This window comes from Eptesicus fuscus, chromosome 11, assembly GCF_027574615.1.
Source record: "Eptesicus fuscus isolate TK198812 chromosome 11, DD_ASM_mEF_20220401, whole genome shotgun sequence".
NCBI classification, from domain to species: domain Eukaryota; kingdom Metazoa; phylum Chordata; class Mammalia; order Chiroptera; family Vespertilionidae; genus Eptesicus; species Eptesicus fuscus.
In genome coordinates, this window is record NC_072483.1 from 87,771,272 (window position 1) to 87,795,130 (window position 23,859).

Consider the following 23,859-nt stretch of genomic DNA (forward strand, 5'->3'; position numbering starts at 1 on the left):
TGATACTTTTAAGACAGATTTCAGGATTACAGGGTTTATACCTGATCTCTCTATCTTACATCTGTCTCTTCTTCTTCCCACTCCTAGAATATTGGTCTTCAACACTACCAGGAATAATAGAATAATTACTGATCACCTTAGCTGGAGTTTTGAAGGATGAAATTATCTATTTTTATGATCATTTTATTGTGTTTTTCCTCTTTCTTTTTTTTCAGGAATCTGATAAAATATATTTTACATTTCCTCTTGCAAATCATAGAAAAATCTACACTCATGCCTATTGTCAGAGCACCATGCTGGTAAGATGATTGGTACATTGTGTGTAAATTTAAAAGGCTAACTGCTCATTTTTCAAGTTCAGCAAATATCTAGTAGATCTCTATCTTAGCTATACACTATTACTAAATCTAATTCGTTGAAAAATATTTGTCTGGAGAAGAGGTTTTTATTGAAAAGTATTCATCCAAATGTTTCTGTAGCTGATAATATACCGGGATCTCCTATATCACTGAGTTGGTAGATGCTGCACTTTGATATAGAATAAAGCCTTTAGACAAGATGGTTTTACTTTTTAAGTTGATTTATTTGAATCAGAATCTGAAGTCCATACATTGGATTTGATTCATGGATCTTAAGTCTCTTTTGTAACAGCCCCCTTTTCTTTCCATTTGTTTATTCAAGAAAGGCTATGTGCCCTGACCGGTTTGGCTCAGTGGATAGAGCATCGGTCTACGGACTGAAGGGTCCCAGGTTCGATTCCCGTCAAGGGCATGTACCTTGGTTGCCGGCACATCCCAGTAGGGGGTGTGCAGGAGGCAGCTGATCGATGTTTCTCTCTCGTTGTTTCTAACTCTCTCTCCCTCTCCCTTCCTCTCTGTAAAAAATCAATTTTATGTATATATAAAAGAAAGGCGATGTGCTCTATAAATTCCCTACATTGTGGGTTTAGCTGATTGTATTCTTGTGGTATCTTTTCCATCCCCCCTGTTTTCTGTAAACTGGTAGTTAGATCTAGAATCTCGATTAGACTCCGGTTAATTGTGTATGGTGAAAACGTTTTACAAGTAGAACTGGGCACTTCCCTCATCAGGAGGCATATCCTAGCTGGCTGTCCCACTTTTAGTGACAGAAAGACGTATCAGGGGACTTAGGTGGTATGAGTATGATCTGTCCATCGGGACCTTCCCAAACAATCTTTCACCTAATGATTCTAGCAGCCACTGAGGGCTGTAGACAGATGTTTTTTAAAAATGAACTATACATTTTATGATCTCGTGGCATTTTCTTTTCTTTCTGCTTCCTGGAGTTAGTCAGCAATTCCTGAGTGACTTTTTCTAAGATTATTAATACCGTTTTTGTAATTAGTTAGGGATGTTTACTAGATGACCTGAAATTGTTCTCTTGACACTTTCTAGGTTATATAAAAATGCTCTTTTAGGGTGGGCTTGAATAATATTTATTCAATTCAGAATTCCCTACCCACCGAATGAAATGAGTGGTGTGGGATATTGGCAGTGTTCATAATGAGGGCTGTCTTTGAGGACACGCTCCCTTATTAGCTGCAAAAACCCAGGATGAAAGTGGGCTGGCTATGGAGAGGCTTCTAGATGTTCTCTGTCTAGGCTGTGCAGCTGTTTTGTTGCCTTGCTTTAGAAGGGCACATTAGGGTTCTGAGAAGTGTGGGCAGCTGATATGGAAGTCACACAGGCATTTTGGCAGTAGTGGAGGGCAGAAAAATACCATAATGTTTTTTGTTTGCTTCCTTTCAGTTTTTTTTTCTGTGTTCTTGGAAAAACGTCTTAAAATTTCATTGAAGTTCCATGAGAGCAGAGACTTGTCTGCCTGATTTATCCCTTTCCTCAAGGGCACAATTCCTGGGCCCTAGAATGGACTTTATAAATTATAAGTATTAGTTTAAGGAAAGGATTGATTTTTTTATTGTCCGATGTGTATACGAAGGAAGAATTTATGTGGCCGTCTGAGCGGTGTTTCTCATTATCTTATGCTCTGGTAGGATTTCAGTAGTTGGGTCATCTCAGTAGTCTTGAAGCACTGCTCTTACTACCTCCTTGGAAGTTGGAGTGATCTTAGGTCATAACTCTCTTTAATGACTGAAGCTAAATCCATAATAGAGTTAAAAAGTCACAACCATCTCTGCAGTATCTCCGTGCTGCACTGACAAAACAGTAACTGGCTTCAGTCTTGGATTGTGTTTCAATCCAAACACCTTCTCAGCTGCGTAGAAATTATCTGTTTGGTAGTCAAATACGAACTCAAATGATAAACTAAAGGTTCTACTTTGATTAATTGTTATTTTTTAATAACTTGGCTCTGGATTTTATTTTTTTTTTGTATAAAAGTCCACGTCTAGTTGTTTATTTTTCTGTTTTTGTTAAAAATGTAGGAAGCTTGCTATGTCACTACATAATTAAACTATGAACATTGCCAAAGTCCAGGTGTTGGTTCAAACATGAGAAATGCTTGCCCAGGCCTGTGCGACTCCGTTGATTGAGCATCATCCCGTGCACCAAAAGGTCGCTGGTTCAATTCCCAGTCAGGGCACAAGCCTGGGTTTGGGCTCGATCCCCCCAGTAGGGGGCATGCAGGAGGCAGCTAATCCATGCCTCTCATATCGATGTTTCTCTCCCGTTCCCTTCCTCTCTCTCTAAAATAAATAAAAACATTTTTTTAAAAATTAGAAATGCTTAGGTGATGTGCTGTGGAGAGGTGCCCATTGGGTTACTCTTTCTGCTACTCTAGGTTTCTTCCTTCCCTGTCTTGCTGACTGTAGACTTCTTTGCCTACCCTTGACCTGTTTGACTTTGAGACCATCTCGGATACATTCCTAAATAATAAGTAGCTATTTTATATTTTTGTTGTGCCTACTGGCCCTATCAGGCAACAGTAAAACATTGAAGATGTCTGTTTTGCATAATTGTTTTCCACACCATTTAGTGTGCTTTGCTTGTGTCATTAATCAACAGGATACAAATAGCTGGATTTTTGGCTGCATAAACAGCACGTCTATGTGGTAAGTTCTTTGAATCTATGGCCTTCCATCGTTCATTTTTCTCAACGTAAACACACTCACAAATTACACTTTCAGAATAGCTTTATACATTTTTAAGCTCGTTTTAGTGCTGTATACTAAATTAAAGTATTGGTTTTAAAGTGAAAAAGGAAATCGGCGTAGCAGTAAGTTTTGTAAACATTGAAATAGTTGGCTTCTGGAAAGACAGTTTTTTTGTTCCTAAAGGACTGTGTGGGTGGAATATCTTGGGTGAGAATGTTTTAGACTTCATTTCATTAGAACTCTCTCTGGTAGCTCTGTGGGTGATTTTTTTTTTTCCTCTGACGCTTTTTTATCATTTATGATACTTTAATATGTGTGTCCTTTAATTACATTTGCATATTTATTCCATAGCCAGCAAGGGGTGGACTTATCATGGAAAGCTGAACTGTTGCCAACAATTAAGGTAAGTTGTGGCTTTAGAATTTTAATATTTAGGTGAAAAAAATACTTGAGCCTATAGGCATTTTAGAATATGGTATTTTATTAATTCATCTAGGTATTTCATAAACTTAAGATTTGTTCATCTACATTTTAGAAATATTTTCCCTAGAAATGGAGAAATTTAATGGAGAAGAATGTATGTTTTTAGTTTTCAGAGGTAAAAGCGATTAAGTTAATAATGCTCTAAATAAAATGAAATGTATGTGTTATTGCATCATCCCAAGAGCTGGGTAAATTTTTAAAATTCGATTTGAAGGTAGGTTCAAGGCCCTTCCATTTATATTATACCAGAGGCCTGATGCATGAAATTCGTGCACGGGGGCGGGGGGTAGGGAAGGGGTCCCTCAGCCTCGCCTGCGCCCTCTTGCAATCCGGGACCCCCTCGCTCCTAACCGCCCGCCTGCTCGCTCCTTACCGCTTGGCTCGCTGCTCCTTAGTGCTGCTGCATAGGCAAGAGAGGCTCCCGCCACCACTGCTGTGCTCACCAGCCGTGAGCCCGGCTTCTGGCTGAGCAGCGCTCCCGCTGTGGGAGTGCACTGACCACCAGGGGGCAGCTCCTGCGTTGAGCGTCTGCCCCCTGGTGGTCAATGCGCCTCATAGCGACCGGTTGTTCTGGTTATCCTGGTCGTCCTGCCATAACAGTCACTGGGCTTTTATGTAGAGAGATAACATAGATGTCTGTTGCAGAAACATTGCTGTAGATTGAGGAGAAGCCCAGGAGTTTGTTAACACGCTCTCCCACGGGAATCTGACCAGCTTCTTAGACGGCCACTCACTGACAGACAGCTGCTCTCCAGCCTCAGAACCTCTCGGGGCTGCCCACATAGCTGCCCTGCAGTGCCGTGGAGAAAGTTATCTGCAGCAATGTCTCAGCACATGCAAATTGTACAACATGTCACTACCCCACCTCTGCATGTACTTCCAGGGGAAAAAGTGGCTTTCAGAACTACTTGATGACTTGGCTTTTCAATAAATAGATGCATCTCCAGCTATTCATTCCTCAAAATATGGATATAGGGTCTGGTCTTAATTTTGAGAAGAGATGTTTATTTGGTGAGGTACCTTATTAGTCTTGCTTTGCTGTGTCTTCATGTGATTTTACTGAATAGTCGGGATGATGTTCATATATATCATTAGCCAGCAACTCTTTACTACTTGGGCTTGATCAGAATCATTTGAGATTAGGGTCCAAACTCTTCCATCATATTTAGCATCCATTCATTCATCATCAACTGTTGAGCCTCTGTCATATGCTACCAAAATAAATGTAGAAATAATGCTGTAACATTGTTTGAAACAAATAGACAAATTATAAAAAGAAAGAGCATCTGGAAATAATTATGTAAAATATTTAAATTTAGTGTTAAATGTCATTTGTTTCACATGAAGGGACAGATACGGTTCAAGAGATGCAGGACTATTTTGGTAGTCCATATTCACATAATTATTAGGAATTTCACTTTCAGCAGGATTATTGACCTGAAAATATAAACATGGGTACCTTATGAAGTATTGAATATAAAGTTTGGAATCTGTTTTTTTATAACGTATTATATAACAAATAGTGTTTGTAATTTATTTTTCTTTTAAAGTGCTTTAAGCTCTATATAAATCAGCTTTGTACTTTCACCTTTTTTTTAGTCTCTGACGTTAAGACTCCAAGACTATCCATCTTTGTCTCATCTTGTTGTTTATGTGCCATCTATCCATGGAAGTAAGGTAACGAATGGGTTAAAGTCATTATCAGAATGTTTGGGGCCACTCATGCTAAATATTTGTTCTTTTTTGATGAATTCGTCAGCATCGGGCTTGTCTGAATGCCAGTTTAATGATTCACCTAAGACTGGTAGGACCAGTCTGACTTGAACTAAGCAGAATAAACCCAAGTCGCTTTATTCCAAGTGGGAACATCAGTCTTTCAAAATCTATTAATTATTGAGACCGTTTTATATGCAAGAGTCTATGCCAGGAATTATAAAGGAAGCACACAAATGGGGAAGAAACTGACCCCATTCTTAAAAATACACTTGGGTAGGGGAAGAGAAATATATTTGGAAACGGGGCAGAGTGAGAATAAAAGAGGTACTCAAAAATACACAATACACTAATGATTTTTGTTAAATTAAGCTTGCTCATAAATCTTCTTAGTTTAGCATCTCTCCTTGAGAAATGCTTGCCATTTTAGCGTAGCCAGAGTTAGGGTGTGGCACATAATACCTTCCCCAAAGCTGACGACTTTTATTTTCCACTCAAGACATCAAGATGTTTTACTAAAATTTATTGTTATTTTCTTCCTAATAAATCAATGTTTCTATTTCAGTTCGTTGTAGATTGTGAATTCTTTAAAAGAGAGACAAGATCCATACAGCTTCCTGTAACGCATCTTTTTTCCTTCGGTAAGTATTTTGATTTTGGAAATCTGAAGACTTGCCTTTCTTTTTAACGATGCTGATTCTCTCGCAAGGCTGTGGCCATGAAGCAGAACCATGTAAAGGAGTATTGTTGTGTATTTCAAATGTAGCCCTAGACTTCGCATGTGATGTGTTCATTGTTTGACTCTTATTTAACACTGGGCCAGCCGTCATCTTCTGAGAAAGGAACTTTAAAATAAATGTATCCATGATCACATGCGTTTGTGTGTGTATGTGTGTGTGTTCTCATGTGAGTTTATACTCAGTATTGGCACTTTTTATAAAAGGCTTATTATAAGGTATAAATTTCTGCCTGCCCTGTGACAGTTTCAAGATTTCTCTAAATACATGTAACTACGGATTCTTTTACGTTTTTTTATGAAGTAATTTTAGACTTGCAGAAAGAGTACAGAGTTCCTGTGCACCCGTCACTCATCTTTCCCTAACGTTGGCCTCGTGAACAGTGCAGTTGTCAGAACTAAGCAGTTAGCATCAGCGTCGCACTGCTCACTACGCCGCGGGCTGTCTTGGGTTTTCCGGAGCTTTTCCACCTTGGTTCTTCTCCAAGGGCCCACGTTGCTTTGAGGTTTTATGGCTCTTTCGTCTCCTCTAATCTTTTCATAGTTCCTCAGTCTTTCCTTGTCTTTTCTAATTTTGATACCTTTGAAGAGCACTGGACAGTTATTTTGTAGAATATTCCTTGATTTGGATTTGTCTAAAGCTTTCCTGTTAGTTGGTGTTACGCATTTTTGGCAAGAATATCACAGAAGTGGTAAGTCCTTCTCCATGGATCACATCAGAGGACACGTTTTGTCACTCACTGTGTGTGATCACCGGTGATGTTGACCTTGGCCACTTGGTTAAGGTGGTGTCTGCCAGGTTTTTCTACTGTGAAGTTACTGTAATTAATAAATACTTTGGGGGAGATACTTTGTGAGTAACCTGTGTTTTTTTTTTCTTCAAAATAACCCCCTAATCTTAGCATCCATTAGTTCACTAGTCTGAAGCAATTATCACTGACACACTATATTTACTAGAATTCTTCCTAAGAGCAAGTTGTCTCTTCTTCCTGATTTATTTATTTATTCAATTTTTATGTATGTCAGTAGTGGACCATGCATATTTATTTTATTCATTGGGTTATAATCCAATACTATTGTTACTTTCTTGTTTAAGTTTTTCTGGCTTTGGATAATGGAATCTCTATTTTGGTTGGCTCTTATGCCATTCATGAAAAGAATCTAATCTACTTAATAGAGGAAACTTCCTGTAAGATTTTTATCCCTCCTCTATCCTTTTTTGGTAGAAAAACACTGAGAACAGTACAGAAATGGCAACTCGATCACTTAGCTCATTAAAGATAGCAAGCTTATGAGATGAAATCTACCAAGAAAGCATACCATATCGACACTGGAAATATGTATTTGGTTTTTTAAAGCACATACATGTGATTGAAAGGCATTGTAAATGTTTTGTTTTATCTAGAATTTTTTGAAGGAGAATTGGATTTTTAGGAGTTCATGCCTTCATGTCAGAAGTCAGAACCTATAAGCTCTTTTTTAATATTAAAAATCTGTTGGGCCGAAACCGGTTTGGCTCAGTGGATAGAGCGTTGGCCTGCGGACTCAAAGGTCCCGGGTTCGATTCCGGTCAAGGGCATGTACCTTGGTTGCGGGCACATCCCCAGTAGGGGGTGTGCAGGAGGCAGCTGGTCGATGTTTCTCTCTCATCGATGTTTCTAACTCTCTATCCCTCTCTCTTCCTCTCTGTAAAAAATCAATAAAATATATTTTAAAAAAAAATCTGTTGGCATAATTTTAATGTTCTTTAAGCAATTTGTACTTTTGTTATTCTTTGGTATTCTAAGCAATATGGTACTTTTAATTTAACAGGATTATCTTCAAGGAAAGTGAAATTAAACACAAGCGGCCTATTCTATAATGTAGAGCTTCTGAACTTTGGACAGGTAATAATCCCGCGTATAAGAAGGATTTGATTTTACTTTACTGTTTAGTTAAACAAACAAGTAAACTTTTGCTTTTGTTTTTGTGATCAAACTCTATCAGATATACCAAGCTTTTCAAGTCAACGTAGACAGCAAGTGCTCAGGAGTCAAAGGTCAGTGTATTTTACAATAAGATAGAAAGGTATTGTCATTTGAAGAATCAGCAGGTTTTCACTTGAATTTTCTATATTTATGTGAAGTAAAATTTAATGTAGTAATAGAAAAGCTGTTTATATTTCCAACAGATTTAACATGTACCCTTTCTTAACACATTGCGGACCAGTAGTTTTATTGCTAGCTTTACCCAGTGGCCAGATAAGTTTCTATTGAACGAGTACAAAAAACATTTTACATAAATGTTAAAGGCACGCTTTAAAATTAAATACCCATTGCATTTTGAGGTTATTTATTACATGCTCTTACCAGCTAATATCTTTATAAAGTGTGATACTTTGTAAAACACTGTGTAATATGAAGCGAGAATTCTCGTGATCTGTCCACAATGTGTTAATGGTAAGCATCTGTTTTAGTTTTAACACCCACTTTTTAAAAAATATGTTTTTATTGATTTCAGAGAGAGAGAGAGAGAGCGAGAGAGAGAGAGAGAAACATTGATCAACTGCCTCCTGCACGTACCACAACTAGGGGTTGGGGATCGAGCCCGAAACCTGGGCATTGCCCTGATTGGGAATCAAATCGGTGACCTTTTGGTACACAGGACGATGCTCAGCCAACTGAGCCACACCAGCCCAGGCTTAAATATCCACATTTTAAAAACACTACCTAGCTTGCTGTTTTATTATAATAGTAATTCAGATTAGCTGCTTAATGTTTTTCCAGTTTCTTAGTCCTTCCCATATGCTCTAATATCTTTTATAAGTCTAATATTATAAAACACTAGTGCCCCAGTGCACGGATTCATGCACATTGAAAGGAAATTAATTAGAAGGTGGCCAGCAGGATGGGACTGGACGAGACGGGCTGAACATGCCCTGGAGCCAACCTCCCACGGTCCCTCCCTGGCCGGCCGCACCTGGGGTGGCGCTGTGGCTCGAAGGGCATGTATGGAGTGAGCAGGGTCCATCCAGCAGGTGGGGTCCCTCGGCCTGGCCTGCGGGGATCAGGCCAAAACTGGCTCCCTGACATCTCCCAAGGGGTCCTGCATTGTGAGAGGGCAGTTCTCAGGTGATGCACCCTGGAATTGGGCTCCTTCCTCTCTGGTTCCAGGGTGCATCACCCGAGAACTGCCACTGCCAAGTCACCGTAGTTCAACAGCTCCTGCGTTGAGCATCTGCCCTGCCCCCTGGTGGTCAGTGCGCATCATAGCTACCAGTCAGAACATCTGCCCCCTGGTGGTCATTGCAGGTCATAGCTACCAGTCAGACGGTCGCTTAGCCTTTTATTTATATATATATATATATATATATATATGTATATGTATATGTATATATATATATATATTATTTAATCATTCTCCATAATTTTCTATTATGTGATGTAACTCTTACTGGTTTCTTATGAACTACTATAATTATAACTACTATAATTAGTTAGGTATTATAGTAGTTTATATAGCATTTGGTGTGACATAAGGTTAGTAATACATGTTTTCGTTTTGTTTTCACAGAAGAAATAACTAGTATCTATAAACTTCACATACCCTGGTCTTATGAAGATTCACTAACCATTGCACAGTAAGTAGATGAAAGAATTTACCTTAAAATTTGTTTTTTTAATAATACACATTCTACTAAGTTTACTTAAATCAGAGTGGAATCATTAAAGTGCCTCTTAGTAAAATGTAGGTATCCATAATGTAGCATTGTGCCCATAAGATAATATAATGTATAGTATTCTTATTTAACTGATACAGAATGTAAACCTTAATTGCTTGAAACATGAACCCTTCCCCCCCCCCCCCTCCCCGACTCCTGTGCCCCCGAGGGAACATTCAGACATGCTGGGAGTGTCCCTCCGTAACCATGCGTCTCACACCCAGCGTCCTCTCCATTACCACGCTGTGCTGGGCCGAGGACTGGCTTAGCCGTTGTGATTTAATAGCATTCTGTGTTTGAGAATTGACATTTAAGGTACTTTTCAGGGTCCCATCTTCAACAGAAATTTCTCTGAAACTCCATGTTGCCCAGCCAGACAATGACAGCCACGTAGCATTGTTAAAGATGTACACGTCTTCCGACTGTCAGTATGAGGTAAGCTGTATGTTGGCTTCACTTTTAAGACTTGGCTATAGAATAAACTGCAGATGTACTTTATAGTAGACTCAGATACATGGTGATGCAGAAGGCAATAAATACTGGAAGTAGACATTCATAAAAAAGAAACAGATATGTATATTACTTTAAGTATTCTCCATTTTACCTGTTAGCACCACCTCAGTATTTTCTTAGCTGGACCACTGAAAGTACGCATCTTAGTAAGTAAGAGAAAATAAAATTAAAATTGCGACTCAAGTGTAACCCTTTCAGTGTGGGAGCAGAAGTCCTTTGTAAATTGAAGAACATCCTGAAATCAGCTGTGGGGTTTCATTCGCTCATCAGCATGGTGCGCATTGGTTCCTAGCTCTTGGATAAGCTTAAGGACCTTCTTTGCTTTTCACTAACTATATTAGTTTCTGTTAGTCATTAATCCGGGCAATTTAGTGCCTGTTGTGTTTGTGTTACAATCACATAGATTTCCTTGGGCTGAGGGAAGGGAAATAGAGCTCCACAGTAACATGTTATTAACTTATGGGTTCGTGAACCAGAAGAGTCCCTCCCTGTATCAGAACAGGCCAGGTTCTAAGGACTCCAGACGGACGTGGCTGAAGCAAACATTTGTGGTGACATCACGGGTTTCTAGTTTATGGGAAATATCTTGCTTCCACTGAACTGCACTCAGTCACTTAATAAGTTCCTTTAGCTTGCATGATGTAGTAATTTGATATTCTGGTTAGTTAAATACTTCAGTGAGTAAAGGGTTACTATGTATACCATGGCATTCATTCAGTTGTCAAAGAATTAGAATATGGGAAAATATTTTACTGAACATTTGATACAAATTAAATGTTGGTGGTTCAGAGGATTCTTTTGAGAGGTTGAGTGCCTTTAGGTTTATTACCATAAAAAAGTTAATTTTTATTTAATAAAATGCTCAATTTAATAAAATGTGACCTGGAGAAGCTTTAGGGAAAATAACATTTTTCTCAATGATTGTTTTAAACTAGGTGACGATTAAGACTTCCTTTCCGCAAATACTTGGGCAGGTAAGAGAGACCCCTGTTTGATTATTGATTGTCTTGTGGATAGGTCCGGCAAGGCAGGGGTTGCAAACTTCTGGGAAGGGCCAGAGAATAAACACTCAGCAGACCACCCGTGGCCTCTGGCTGCGGCCAGCACCACTACAGCTGCTGCTGCTGCTCCCCCCTTTCCTCTTCTTCCTCCCACGTTAACCAAACCTAAACTCCATCCTGGCGCACGGGCCACACTGGCCGCCCTGCTGTAAGGGCGCTTTCATGTTTGAGACTTGCTTTTAGGGGTTTGACCCTGGCTGTAAGGGGTGTTTTCATGTTTGAGACTTCCTAGAAATGAGAGCTGATTCCTGATTCTCAAATAAATTCATGTCCTTGGCTAAATGGACGTCATATTAAGATTTCATGTTGCTCGTACATTACAATTCATGGCCTAATAAAATCTGTAGGCTCCGTCATATAAATGAACACTTTCAAAGAACTTTTAATTTTGTGCATGCTCAGTTTGTGAAAGGTGAAAAGTAAATTATATTCAATAAACATGTTGAAAAATAGTTTAAATTTATTTGGAGAGTGTCTTTCTATAACTCATAGGTAAATAGTGTTACAAAAATAATTTATCAAGTAGCAGACCTGCTATGTTATGATTCAACATCATTATAACTCGCAGAATTGTGCAATAGATAATACTGATCTGTCAGAGAAGTTACATAATTTTAAAATTCATTAAAATGTTTATTGTGCCTTTTATTGCTTTCACTTTATTTATTTTTCATGTTTTGCCATCCTGGCATAGCAGAATATTTTTAATTTAAATCATTTAATCCTATAATGATAATAAAACTTACAAGTTGAAAAAAAAACACATAAAAACTTACAAGTCGAAATTAAATTAGAAACTTTTTTACTAGTATATGCAGTATCTCACTTGATCCTCACAACAACCTAATGAGAACTAGATTTTAAGTATTGTTAAATTTGTGAACATTAGGAAATTGTAAGTTAAGTGTGAAAATGTTGTGCTGCGTTAGGAAGAGAAGATTAAATGTTAGTACAAGTTGGAAAAGAGCGTCATGGAGGGCTGTAATGAGTAAAACGTTAAGGGATCAATTATTAAGAAAATTTATCTCTTAGAATCCATGCTCTCGTGTTTTTAGTATGTTCAAAAGACATGTTACTGTGCCTGGAGGTATGGGCTGAGGGTATAACATACTCTATTCTCATGTCATTGTGGTGCCTCATAATTTAGGTTGGTGACAAAGAAAAGTCTAGTGGGTTCAGTGCTCGGCAGCCGAGCCTGTCTACATGTGCATCAGAGGACAGACCGGCCGTGGCCGGTGAGGCGCGGCGGGTTGGGTGTTGTCCTGCATACGGAACGGGTGCCGGTTCAGTTGTTGGTCACTTGCTGGCGTGTTATGTGTTTAACTGTGCAAGTTACTCTCGCTCCCTGGGCCTCAGTTTTGTCTGTAAAATGGGGATAAGAACCACCTCAGGGTTTGCGGGGGAGAGCGTGAAATAATGCACACGAGATGCCGAGTACCCTGCCTGAAAGAAATGCTCAGGAAACGTGCCTGATAAAAAGTGTGCCATGCTCATGACTCAGTTATGTATTTTCCCTATCATGCCTCTGATGAGAAATTCAGGTACCATGTTTCTAGTGTCCTAGATACTGTTACCATTTATTTTACGTAGAGTGTGATACCATTACCGGAAACACCTTTGTGGCCACGTCACGAGAGAGCCAGTGAAGAACGACATTTTTGTTTCCCGTGAAAGCACACGTACTGTGTTGGCGGACGACTCAGAAGTCGTTCCTGGATTTGCCTGTTTTCTAGGTCGTTCGATTTCACGGCGGAGCTCTTCCTGCTTACGTTGTGTCGAGCATCCTTCTTGCTTATGGAGGACAGTTATACTCCCTTTTCTCAGCAGGTAAGAATCTTATCCTTCCTCCCCTTCCCTCCCCCCTCTCACCTCCTTCACCCCCTCCTCCCTCCCTCCGTGCTTCATTACTACTTTTTCATCTTTCATGTGGCTAAGGGAGAAAAATCCATTTCTTGATCATTTATAACTTATCTCTCTCACGTTTCCAGGGATTTGAGATCCTCTAAGTTTTGTTTTATTTTTTTATTTCTTAAATATATTTTTACTGATTTCAGAGAGGAAGGGAGATGGAGAGATAGATAGAAACATCAATGATGAGAGAGAATCATCGATCAGCTGCCTCTCGCACACCTCCCATTGGGGATGTGCCCACAACTAAGGTACATGCCCTTGACCGGAATCGAACCTGGGACCTTTCAGTCCGCAAGCCGACTCTCTATCCACTGAGCCAAACTGGTTAGGGCAGAGATCCTCTAAGTTTTAAAAGATACCCAAGAAATGTCTTACTGTTTTCTCCATTGTATGCCCTCGTGCCTGAAATTCCTTCCCGCTGTTCTGAGGACCTCTCAATTTGGAGAGGCTTATCGGCAGGGATCTTGTTCTCCATTCTGTTCCTGGTACTTAACATAGCGCCAGGCACATAGTAGGCATTCAGTGTAATGTTGGAGCTGTATCAACTATTAATTGGGTCCTGGCACGTTGAATGGAATACTTGGGAGTGTAATGTTTCAAAGGTACCAGGATGTGCAGGGTAACAGAACATGATAAAGTGCCAGATTAGCCGCAGAGCCACCTGATCCGGTGGGTGCCAGGGCCAGGGAGAGAGCCGACAAGCGAGCTTAGGAAGGACAGCATTGCGGCAGCGGCAGGCTGCGGACAGGAACGCTGGGGCTCGGCAGGGGTCAGGCGGGGAAGCCAACACACTGACCTTGTTTCCACCCCCTCTCCTGTCGGCCAGTGCCTCTCGGTCACTGAACCTACATGGAGCCAGTCCATACAAGGCAGCTTCCCAACGTTCAGAGCCCAGTAGGGTGGAGACTGGATCTGGAGAGGCCAGTGTAGGATATACAGCGCATTGGACAGGCCTCACAGGGAACAGCCATAGGACAGTTTCCCGGGAGACTCGCCTCCGTCAGGTCCTCACAAATTTGTGTTTGGACAGTAATCAAGGGAGGCAAGCGAGAGGAAAGAGGATAGGGCCAGAATACATAGCAGCAGTCAAAGATCTCCATGGTTTCCCTTTTGCCAAGTCCTTCCGCAGGGACTCGTTCCCTTTAATGTGGCTTGTGACAGTTTCCAGTCTGCCTCTAATGTTTGTTTTAACCGGATTTAGTTACATTCCAGGAAGAAAGCAACAGCGTTTGCTGCGCTCCGCCCAGGCCCAGTCTTTTAAGTAAGAGGTCATTCTGGGAATATGACATCACCGTACGTGAATGTAAATATTTTTAGAAAGTTTGAAGGAGACGTCTCATCCTTCTGAGTTTAAAGTGACTTGGTAGTTGATTCTCAAACATACAGAATTTATACCTGGAGAGTTCATAGAGACCTCAAAATACATTGGTTAATCTAGAGGATTTACCTATGGGATTCTGTCTCAAACCAGTTACAGAAGTAATTCTGAACCATGATGTTTATAAAAAATTATCGTGGGTCGTGCTCACTAGAATGACTATAAATAGAAAAGGAGAGCCGAAGCCGGTGTGGCTCAGTGGATAGAGCGTCGGCCTGCGGACTCAGGGGTCCCGGGTTCGATTCCGGTCGGAGGCATGTGCCTTGGTTGCGGGCACATCCCCAGTGGGGGGTGTGCAGGAGGCAGCTGATCGATGTTTCTCTCTCATCGATGTTTCTAACTCTCTATCCCTCTCTCTTCCTCTCTGTAAAAAATCAATAAAATATATTTTTTTTAAAAAACAGAAAAGCAGAGATGATTTCAGTGGTAATGAGGGCGTGGAGAAAGGGGCGTTCCTGCACTGTGGGTGGGCATGGGAAAGGGCGTGTGCAGACCTGGCTTCTCTCCCACGCTGTGTGAGCTCTCACCGACAGTGCGGGAGGTAGCGTGTCCCACCTGTCGTTGCTGTGAAGTCTTCACTACCTGTCATGTCTTCAAATCCTCAGGTCATTGCTTAGAATATGCTACTATGTTGGATAAAGAAGCCAAACCGTACAAAGTTGATCCTTTTGTAATTATGATTAAGTTTCTGTTGGGGTAAGTTTTATTACCTGTGGTAATGATTTTAATTTTGTATTGTATATAAAACACTATGTTTGTTTCCATAGTGGAATATACCTTTTCATACAAATATGGCAATTGACTTGCTCTGGTAAACGGGATTTTTCTCTTAGACAAAGGCCTGATAAGTCTATCAACATTTACTTTAATAGTATAATCATTGAACGTGTGTGTGTGTGTGTGTGTGTGTGTGTGTGTGTGTGTATAATCAATCTAAACTTAGACTGTAAATACACCAGGCCTGTAACATTTGTGGAGGGATGAATATGGTCTTTGAATAGCCCAGATCGTGAATAAACCATTGTAGACTACCGATGAGATGGGGCCAGATTACTTTTTCTTACGTCCCACACAAAGTACATTGTAGATCTCTCTACCCTACTTAACAACCCGCTCTTCGTTTATATAAATTTGGTTTTTGCTTAAGAACCATTGCTTAGATCTTTTGTCTTCTGTCATTAAAACTAGCTATTGGCTTTCTAACATTGAAAAAAACCACACACCACTTACGATTTCATTACGAGGAGCAGTAAGAGCAGTAACACAGCACTGAGACGCGTGGCTCAGATCCTCGAAGAACAGGAGATCACTGGGGAGACAAATGACTTCAAGTGTGTTTTTAGTGTAATTACGAATCCAGTATCATGGCAGTGTGGGGCACACCTCCCATGTTGGGTCCTTGAATGTCAGTTGATCGTCTTTATTTTCGCTTTCTGCGTTCACTCGTCTGTTTCCTTCCATCCACAGGTACAAGTGGTTTAAGGAGATGTGGGATGTCGTGCTGTTACCGGAGTTAGATGTCATCGTCCTGACCAGTCAGAGCATGTGTTTCCCGCTGGTCTCCTTGATCCTCTTCCTGTTCGGAACGTGCACGGCCCACTGGGGCGGCCTGCTCTCGTCCACAGCCGTGCGGCTCCTGGCCTCGCTGTGGCTCGCCTTGAAGAGGTAAAGAGGGAACGAGCGGGAGCTTTCTCGCTGCTCCCAATTAAGAAGAAAACTGTATTCTGATGAGGAACCTTAAAGTTAACCTGCTTCCATCAGACTGTACCTTCGCAGGAAGAGGTTATATTATTTGGAAGTTTGTATTATTTGTTTGTTTTTTAATCCAATAGCAAAATGTGGGTCCGTGTTGAAAGTTGTGTCATTGTCAGAGATAATTTTATCTTTGCAGGTTACACACTACCTTTGCTTTCTTTTACCTTATTGCTTGAGCTAATGGAAAATGTTAGGCAGCTTGCACAGGTATTTTTAAATTTCACGGTTATAACTCTCTCCAAGGAGGAGGTGTTGCTGGCAGTGCATCTGCTGTGCTCACTTCCAGTCAGACCTGAGGGCAGGACACTCCATCAATAGACGTGGGCTCCGGTGCGGTGAGGGGTGTCAGAGCTCCAGCGGCATTGCCTGTGGCTTTATTTTAGGCCCTCAGCCTTCATTTCAAATTGCAGGTAGGCTCTTCCGATAAAGCACTGGCCTGGTTTCCTCGGCCACTCCTCTCCCCAAGCATGGCACGTGACTCGCGGCCGCCGAGGGCAGTGCGGGGGATGCGCCTTCCTCCACCATCATGTGTGTGAGTGACCTTGAGGCTTGAAGAAATAGAAAGCTGTTTGGCCACCTGTCCAGATCCGACCCGTGTAGCTCAGGGCCTGTAGTTATTGATTACCCTTAGCAACATAGTCTTCTTCCTCAGCACAGAGTCGGCCGTACTGAATCTACATGGAAGAGGAGCTGTCACGGTAGATGACAGGGTTTACCATCAAACATGTGTCACCCCTCGCCTGTATTAAAAGATCGCTTACTCTTAACCTTGTGGCACCTGCATGTTAAGCAGGGACGCCTGGCGGAGCACGGTCCTGGCTGCGTCCTGTGTGGGGTTGTGCAAATAACTGAGGAGTTTTCTTGTCTTCCCAGGCCCTCTGAACTTCCGAAAGACACCAGGATGCTCTCGCCAGACCTGCCCCTGTTGACCGCTGTTCTGATCCTAATCAGTTGGGCGACGTGTGGAGCCTTTGCCATACTTCTCACCTACCTTTACTACGTGTTCAAGGTACAGCAGACCCGTATCGGCAGCGTGGCTGGGCTTGGTATCAGGCAGCCGTACGCTTTCCTGTATGTGTTGTTAACAAACACTCTTAATTGCCATGCAGTAATTTTATGTTGTACAACAGGTTGAAGTGTAAAGGTTTTTAACATCTTCGTTACTTAAAATATATAGTTAACCGTAAAGCGGAAATTATTAGTCTGAGTTGAGTTAGTTAAAAAAATGGAGGGGGAGTGGGGGAAAGATATGATCTGTTTCAAGTTGCTTCCTGCTCTTGCAAGTAAGGTTAACTTGTACAAAGCATTTCACTAGACTTGCAGCGGCAAACCACGGCTCGCGAGCCACATGCGGCTCTTTGGCCCCTTGAGTGTGGCTCTTCCACAAAATACCACGGCCTGGGCGAGTCTATTTTGAAGAAGTGGCGTTAGAAGAAGTTTAAATTTAAAAAATTTGGCTCTCAAAAGAAATTTCAATTGTTGTCCTGTTGATATTTGGCTCTGTTGACTGATGAGTTTGCCGACCACTGCACTAGAGCAATTTTTATTCACACCCCCCTCTCAGCAGGGGTTATAGACAAAACAAAATGTTATGTCAGTAGGATCCAGCTTTCAGTCATGCTGAAATCTTGCATAATATTACATATGTTGCTGAAGAATCAGAGGACAATGATAAAAATAATTTGGCTGATTAATTCTACTGGGGAAGTAACACTTTCAGGAAAGCTGAAGCTTTGCAGGAAAATATACACTGCATACTCCCCACGTTAGTCTCATGTAGAGATGGTTGACTCCAGAATAGATGATGTTTTTTTCTTTTTGTAAACAAGGGTTCATTTGCATCTGTTTTTAACACTAATACATGCAAATACATGCACATTATAGATTATTTTCATCAGAAAAAAAAACTATTTAGAACTACTCTTATTTACAAATATAATATTTTGAGTTTTTAATTGAATATTTCAAACAACTAACCCAGTACTCAAAACTTTCTCAAATACTTACTAGTAAGTATGGGAGAGGACAATGAAGGGAAAAGGGGACATATATAATACTTTCAACAATAAAGAATTTTACAAAATACTTAAGCAAATCTAGTAAATTAAACTTACAGACATTATCAGATTCTTACAAACAATTCACCACCAAATATAATTGAGTTCAGATTTTCAAAGATTTGCAATATATAAAACATGTTACACTTTATACTGTACTGAATATAATCAGATGTTTTATTCACAAGACACTTGAAGTTGCTTGCAGCAGGGCATTTAAACAGAGGCTCCTGAATCTAAGAGGTATAGCAATATATCCTGGCCCCAACATACTCTGGAAGTTTGTATTGTTTGTTTGTTTTTTAATCCATGGTAGCAAGCATGTGTAGTTATTTATCTTTTCTAAAAGAATACTTTTAAATTTAAATGTTTAAGTGAATTTTTAATCATTTAGATTTTTTAAAATTTTAGATTGCTTCTCAATTTTGATATAAACAGAAAGTAAAATTAAATGATCATTTCTTTTTCCTAGATTGTTCATCTGCAAGCCAGTGTAACACATTTTAAAAATAGCCCAACTGTGGTAAGTTTTATTTTCAAAACTCTACATCACTTTAATATGAAAGAACATGGGACATTTTTAAAGTTTAGGTTGGTTTTTTAATAATGGGATTTCATGCTGTTTAAATGGTTTTATAAACTTAAGTAATTTTATAAAAAGTGAACCTAATGGCCGGACTCGTGTGGCTCAGTGGTTGAGCATTGACCTATGAATCAGGAGGTCACAGTTCTATTCCTGGTCAGGGCACATGCCCAGGTGGCAGGCTCAGTCCCCACTGGGGGACATGCAGAAGGCAGCCAATCAATGATTCTCTCATCATTGATGTTTCTATCTCTCTCTCTCTCTCTCCCTTCCACTCAGAAATCAATAAAAATGTTTTTTTTTTTTAAAAAGTGAACCTAATGAATATTAAAATAGAGTTGGATTCTCTAAGTTTAATTTGTCAGTATCATTTTTGTTATTACAAACTATATTTTAAATTTCATTTTAAGTAATTACTTAGAAAACATGTTCTCAACAGTGGAAATGGCAAGTCCAAGGAATAAAAGTTTTATCACTGATAACCTCTTTACAACGAGGTAATTTCAGTATTTTCTATCCATTTGGTGATAGACAGATGCTTTTGTTTATTTAGCTATTGAGTCATTGGTTTATACGATTCTCCATGAAGTAAGCTTAAATTTTACCTAACATCTTGTTGTTTTTACCTGGTTGCTCTACAGAACCCGAAACACTCTCGGAGGAGTGACAAGAGATGCAACCAGCACAAGGAGGCGGCGGCTCACCCGCCCCGCCTGTCGGTGGGTGAAGCCGAGGACAGCCTGCGCATGCACACCACCGTGGCCACGCTGCTGGCCTGGGTCGTGCTGCTGTGCGTGCCCTCGCTCGTCTACTGGCTCAAGAACTTGCGGTGTGTGCTGCTCGCTGACCGTCACGGAGGGGCTCAAACATGGGACCCGCAGGGGCCGGAGGCTGGCGAGCCCCGGAACTTACTGTCAGTACAGCCACATTTCCCCCTTCCCATGAGAATATAAACTTCCCCAAAACCTGCCCCCCAAAGAGGAAATGGCCACCTTTCACCTTCTTTGATGCAGGCATGGGAAAATGTGCTTTGCTTGGTGGCTTTAAGGTACTCATACGGCTAGTGCTCGAGGTATTTTTCAACCCATGGTCAGTTTCGTGTTTTCTTAAATTTGGGGGGAAGAAAAATCCTTCCATTTAAAAATAACTAGAAATAATGAAAGAAGTGTGTATTTTTCTAACATGGCCCAAACATTGAACTAAAACAAATGACCAGCTGTCTTACTAATGAAAACCAGCATTTGCTTTGCTACCTTGATAAGTGTCCTACGTCAATAAGAATCGGAAATGTCCTCTAAGCTATTTCTAGAATATTTAGTTATTGACAAATTGTTTCAGAAAAATAGGCTACCTATCTAAGTAATCATTGAACCTCTACTCAGTATAGTTTTCAAAAATTATATAAAACTTTTAGATTGTCTAAATACTGGAAATACTGTTTTTTTAATTGATAGAAACAAAATAAGTGTGATAAGTTAAATCACAGGTTACCAGATGCTAACCTCCTTCCTTCGTCCTTCCTTTTAGTCGAAGATCAGATTTTTGTTCACATATTTGGGGAGAGTTCATATATTTGAAGGAGCACAAATTTATGATTCTGAAAGGCTACAGATATTTCACTGTCAATAAATGCGAGATGAGAATTTGAATTTTAAAAAGATAAGGAACAATTACTTTATATAAACCTTTATTTCATCTTCCTTTTTAAGCAGCCTTAATAAATTTTCAGTAATTTGCTTTAGAAAATTTTTATATGAACTTTCAGGCATATACTTATAAAAAGGAAGTGTGTTCATAATGAATATTTTTTATCTCCTGTGGTAGTTTCTGAATATAATTCTCCATATAAAACTTGGATATAAAGATGACCTAGAGCAAAAATTATTTATCAAAGATTTCATGAGCTGCTTAGAGCTCTCTTGTGCCTCTATTGTTACTGGGATGTTTTGAAAATTTTTTAAGTTGATTGACTCTGATCATGTGAGATGCTCAGGTGTGCCTTGTTGATTTATATTTTTTATTTTTTTCTCTTCGAAATAGGTATTACTTTAAACTTAATCCTGATCCATGTAAACCTTTGGCATTTATCCTTATTCCAACTATGGCAATTCTTGGAAATACTTACAATGTTTCAATAAAATCAAGGTATGGTTGTTTAATTTTTCTTTTTCTCACATCTATTCCTGGCTTCATCACCCTTTCTTTTATAACGTCTGGAGCATGCTCTTCCTAATACTTTGACTATTTCTATAGAGAAAACTATAATAGTAATTATGGTATAATGCAAATATAGTTTATATGAAAGTATATTTGTTTTCTTAATTATGGGTTTAACTTTTTAGGATATAATAATGTTGTTTTTTTTCTTTAAAAAGTTAACCCTTAAAAGATATGATGTTTAAGATTTGTTTCCAAAAAATATGGGCGTGGAAGTGGATAGTAATATAGGTAAAGTAACTTTGGCCATGACTTGATAATTGTTGAAACTGGATACATGAGGTTCATTGTACCATTAGTCTACTAGGGTCTGTTTATGTTTAAAACTCCGTAGTAAAACTTGACTTTTCATTGGCTGGTTGTTTGCTCTCAGAGCCTTTTCTGTTGATTCTGGCAGGTATTCTAGAATCAGGCGGGCCTGGGGTTTAGTCTTGGCTCGGCTATCGAATAGCTCTGTGTCCTTAGGCAAGTTTCTTACCCCTCTTATCCTCAGTCTCTCTGTTTGCAAAGTTAAAGGTCTTTCCTGATAGAACAGACACAGCTTGTACAGATGCTTCCCTGACTCATGATGGGGTTACGTCGTGATGAGCCAGCTCAGCACAAATTGAAAAAACCGTCAGTGGGAAGTGCACTTAATACTACCCCAGAGAATATTGGTGGTGGCCTGGGAACTGTGGCTCCCTGCTGCTGCCCAGCATCACAAGAGGGCTTTTTACCACCGACTGCCCGTCAGGAAAAGATCAGAATTCTAATTATAATTTCTGTTGAGTGCATATTGCTTTCGCACCATCGACAAATCAAAAAATTGTCACCCTAACCATCGTCAGTCAGGGACTAGCAGTATTTTCCTTTTAAAAATATTTAGTGTCTTGTCTTATATGCTCCTCTTACGAATTGAGGACAGTTCCTTTTTTATTTGGTGGGTTTTTTTGCTATTTTAAGTAGGGTTAAATATTTCAGTAGCTGAGTCTTAGTAAATATTATTGATTATTGTTGTTAGGATAGATTTCTAGAAGTAGAATCGCTGAATAAAAGTCCAGCTAGTATTTTTCTTTTGTTAAAACTTAAAAGATGAAACAAAACTAGTTACTTTATGGAAATATTTTTTTCTTTTTTCTAACCAAAATATGACTTGGTTGGATCATTTTTAAAATTACGGACAGTTGAATACATCATATGAAAAACTGCTTCATCTGAAAGCACTGAGAACACGTTCTCAGAACCGCACCCATGACCAGCATGCTTCGTGTTTGCTCCGAGTGTGCGTTACGTGATGCGTGTTTCTCTCTCTTCACAGTAAGTTGTTGAAGACGACGTCCCAGTTCCCGCTTCCTCTGGCTGTCGGTGTGATTGCTTTTGGGTCCACACACCCGTACAGGGTCCCCTGCTTTGTCTTCATCCCGCTCGCACTCCACGCCTTGTGCAACTTCATGTGAGGGAGGACGTGGGCAGCGATGAGTATGACCTTTGCCCTTGGGCTCAGTGGTCAGAGGCACCGCGCAGACCCGTCACCGTGGACAAGACCCTTGGGAGCGGACGCGTCTGTGTTTCCAGCGCTGGGAACAGGAGATGAGTGTTGTGATGCCTGGGGCGGCGTGGGAGCGTGGTTTTGTTTTGTGGTGTGGCGTCTGTGAGCTGGTCGCTGGTTTTTAACTCGTGAAACGACAGGGTGGACGCGGTCTGTAGGCCTGTGTGCGTGTCAGCTACTCCGACTGGCCACGCAGGTTGGGATGGTCTGCTAAACACTCGGATAAGGTGGCGCTTTCTGCTCATTTTATCAAACTTCCTCCGGAGAAGTGGGTTACTTTGTATGTGCCACAGTACTCCGTTGTGAGAGAAGTCCTAAAAGATGGATGAAGTTCACAGCTGTGTGGTTTCTCAAAAATGAAGTGGCCGTGGAGAGTCTTCGGTCAGTTTTCAGCAGCTACGGCAAACAGCACAGATCTTTTCTTTTTTTCTTACGTCTGTGGAAATACACCTTTTTATCCTAAGGAGGCACGTTTCCTTAGAAACCAGTGCAACACTGATGGATGGAAACGTCATTCAAACTCAGAACGTAACGAGATTTTCTTGTGACTTTTCAAAATGCAGATCTTGGTTTTTTTTCTTAGTGAGTGTGAGGACACGATAGCAGGTCCGTGTTCAATCTATGCCACTTGATTTACCAGTGTAGCCATTGACCATGGCCGCCCAAAGTGCCTCAGGTCAAGAAGGAGTTAAAAGAACTAAATTTCAGTGGTCAGAAAAACTCTAGGTTTGCACCTACCTGGGCAGGGGGTGGGGGAGTTAGCATGATCAAGTGCAGAACCACATTGGATGCATACAATTATAATATTAATGGAGGTACAGACAAACTGTGACCCCATTAACAGCATAAGTATAAAGAGTATACCTGAAAGATTTAACAGGTGGAATATTAACTTGCCAAGGTGATTACTGTTTGACAGATGAGAGAATAATATTTCTACTTCATTTCAGACTTCAGCTCACTTGTAGCCAGAAGCGCAGGAGGGAGGAAATGGAGCTAGGTGTCTTTGCCTTAAGAAAGCCTGAACTCGGGCGGAGGTGTGCCTGGCCGACAGAGTCCTTCCTGCGGATGGATCTGCTGTAAATGCCTAACACCTCTGAGTCCTTAGGTCTCCGTGACTCCACGCTGCACCCGTGAACTGGCGTCCCTCT

The 23,859-nt window shown here is 40.5% G+C and overlaps 1 protein-coding gene across 1 annotated transcript in view; it reads left to right on the forward strand.

The window, feature by feature from the left end:
* The window catches only part of PGAP1 (post-GPI attachment to proteins inositol deacylase 1), a 46,417-nt gene extending 23,044 nt beyond the window's left edge, over window positions 1-23,373 (forward strand). The window contains exons 10-27 of the mRNA XM_054723425.1: window positions 216-299; window positions 2,985-3,031; window positions 3,425-3,476; window positions 5,156-5,233; window positions 5,835-5,910; window positions 7,818-7,891; window positions 7,992-8,043; window positions 9,558-9,624; window positions 10,032-10,140; window positions 11,154-11,192; window positions 13,013-13,106; window positions 15,174-15,264; window positions 16,036-16,233; window positions 17,197-17,332; window positions 18,853-18,903; window positions 19,605-19,792; window positions 21,004-21,108; window positions 22,478-23,373. Coding sequence (XP_054579400.1) covers window positions 216-299; window positions 2,985-3,031; window positions 3,425-3,476; window positions 5,156-5,233; window positions 5,835-5,910; window positions 7,818-7,891; window positions 7,992-8,043; window positions 9,558-9,624; window positions 10,032-10,140; window positions 11,154-11,192; window positions 13,013-13,106; window positions 15,174-15,264; window positions 16,036-16,233; window positions 17,197-17,332; window positions 18,853-18,903; window positions 19,605-19,792; window positions 21,004-21,108; window positions 22,478-22,616 — 1,680 coding nt within the window. The 3' untranslated portion in view covers window positions 22,617-23,373. The remainder of the gene's footprint in view (window positions 1-215; window positions 300-2,984; window positions 3,032-3,424; window positions 3,477-5,155; window positions 5,234-5,834; window positions 5,911-7,817; window positions 7,892-7,991; window positions 8,044-9,557; window positions 9,625-10,031; window positions 10,141-11,153; window positions 11,193-13,012; window positions 13,107-15,173; window positions 15,265-16,035; window positions 16,234-17,196; window positions 17,333-18,852; window positions 18,904-19,604; window positions 19,793-21,003; window positions 21,109-22,477) is intronic.
* Window positions 23,374-23,859: the final 486 nt, after the last annotated feature.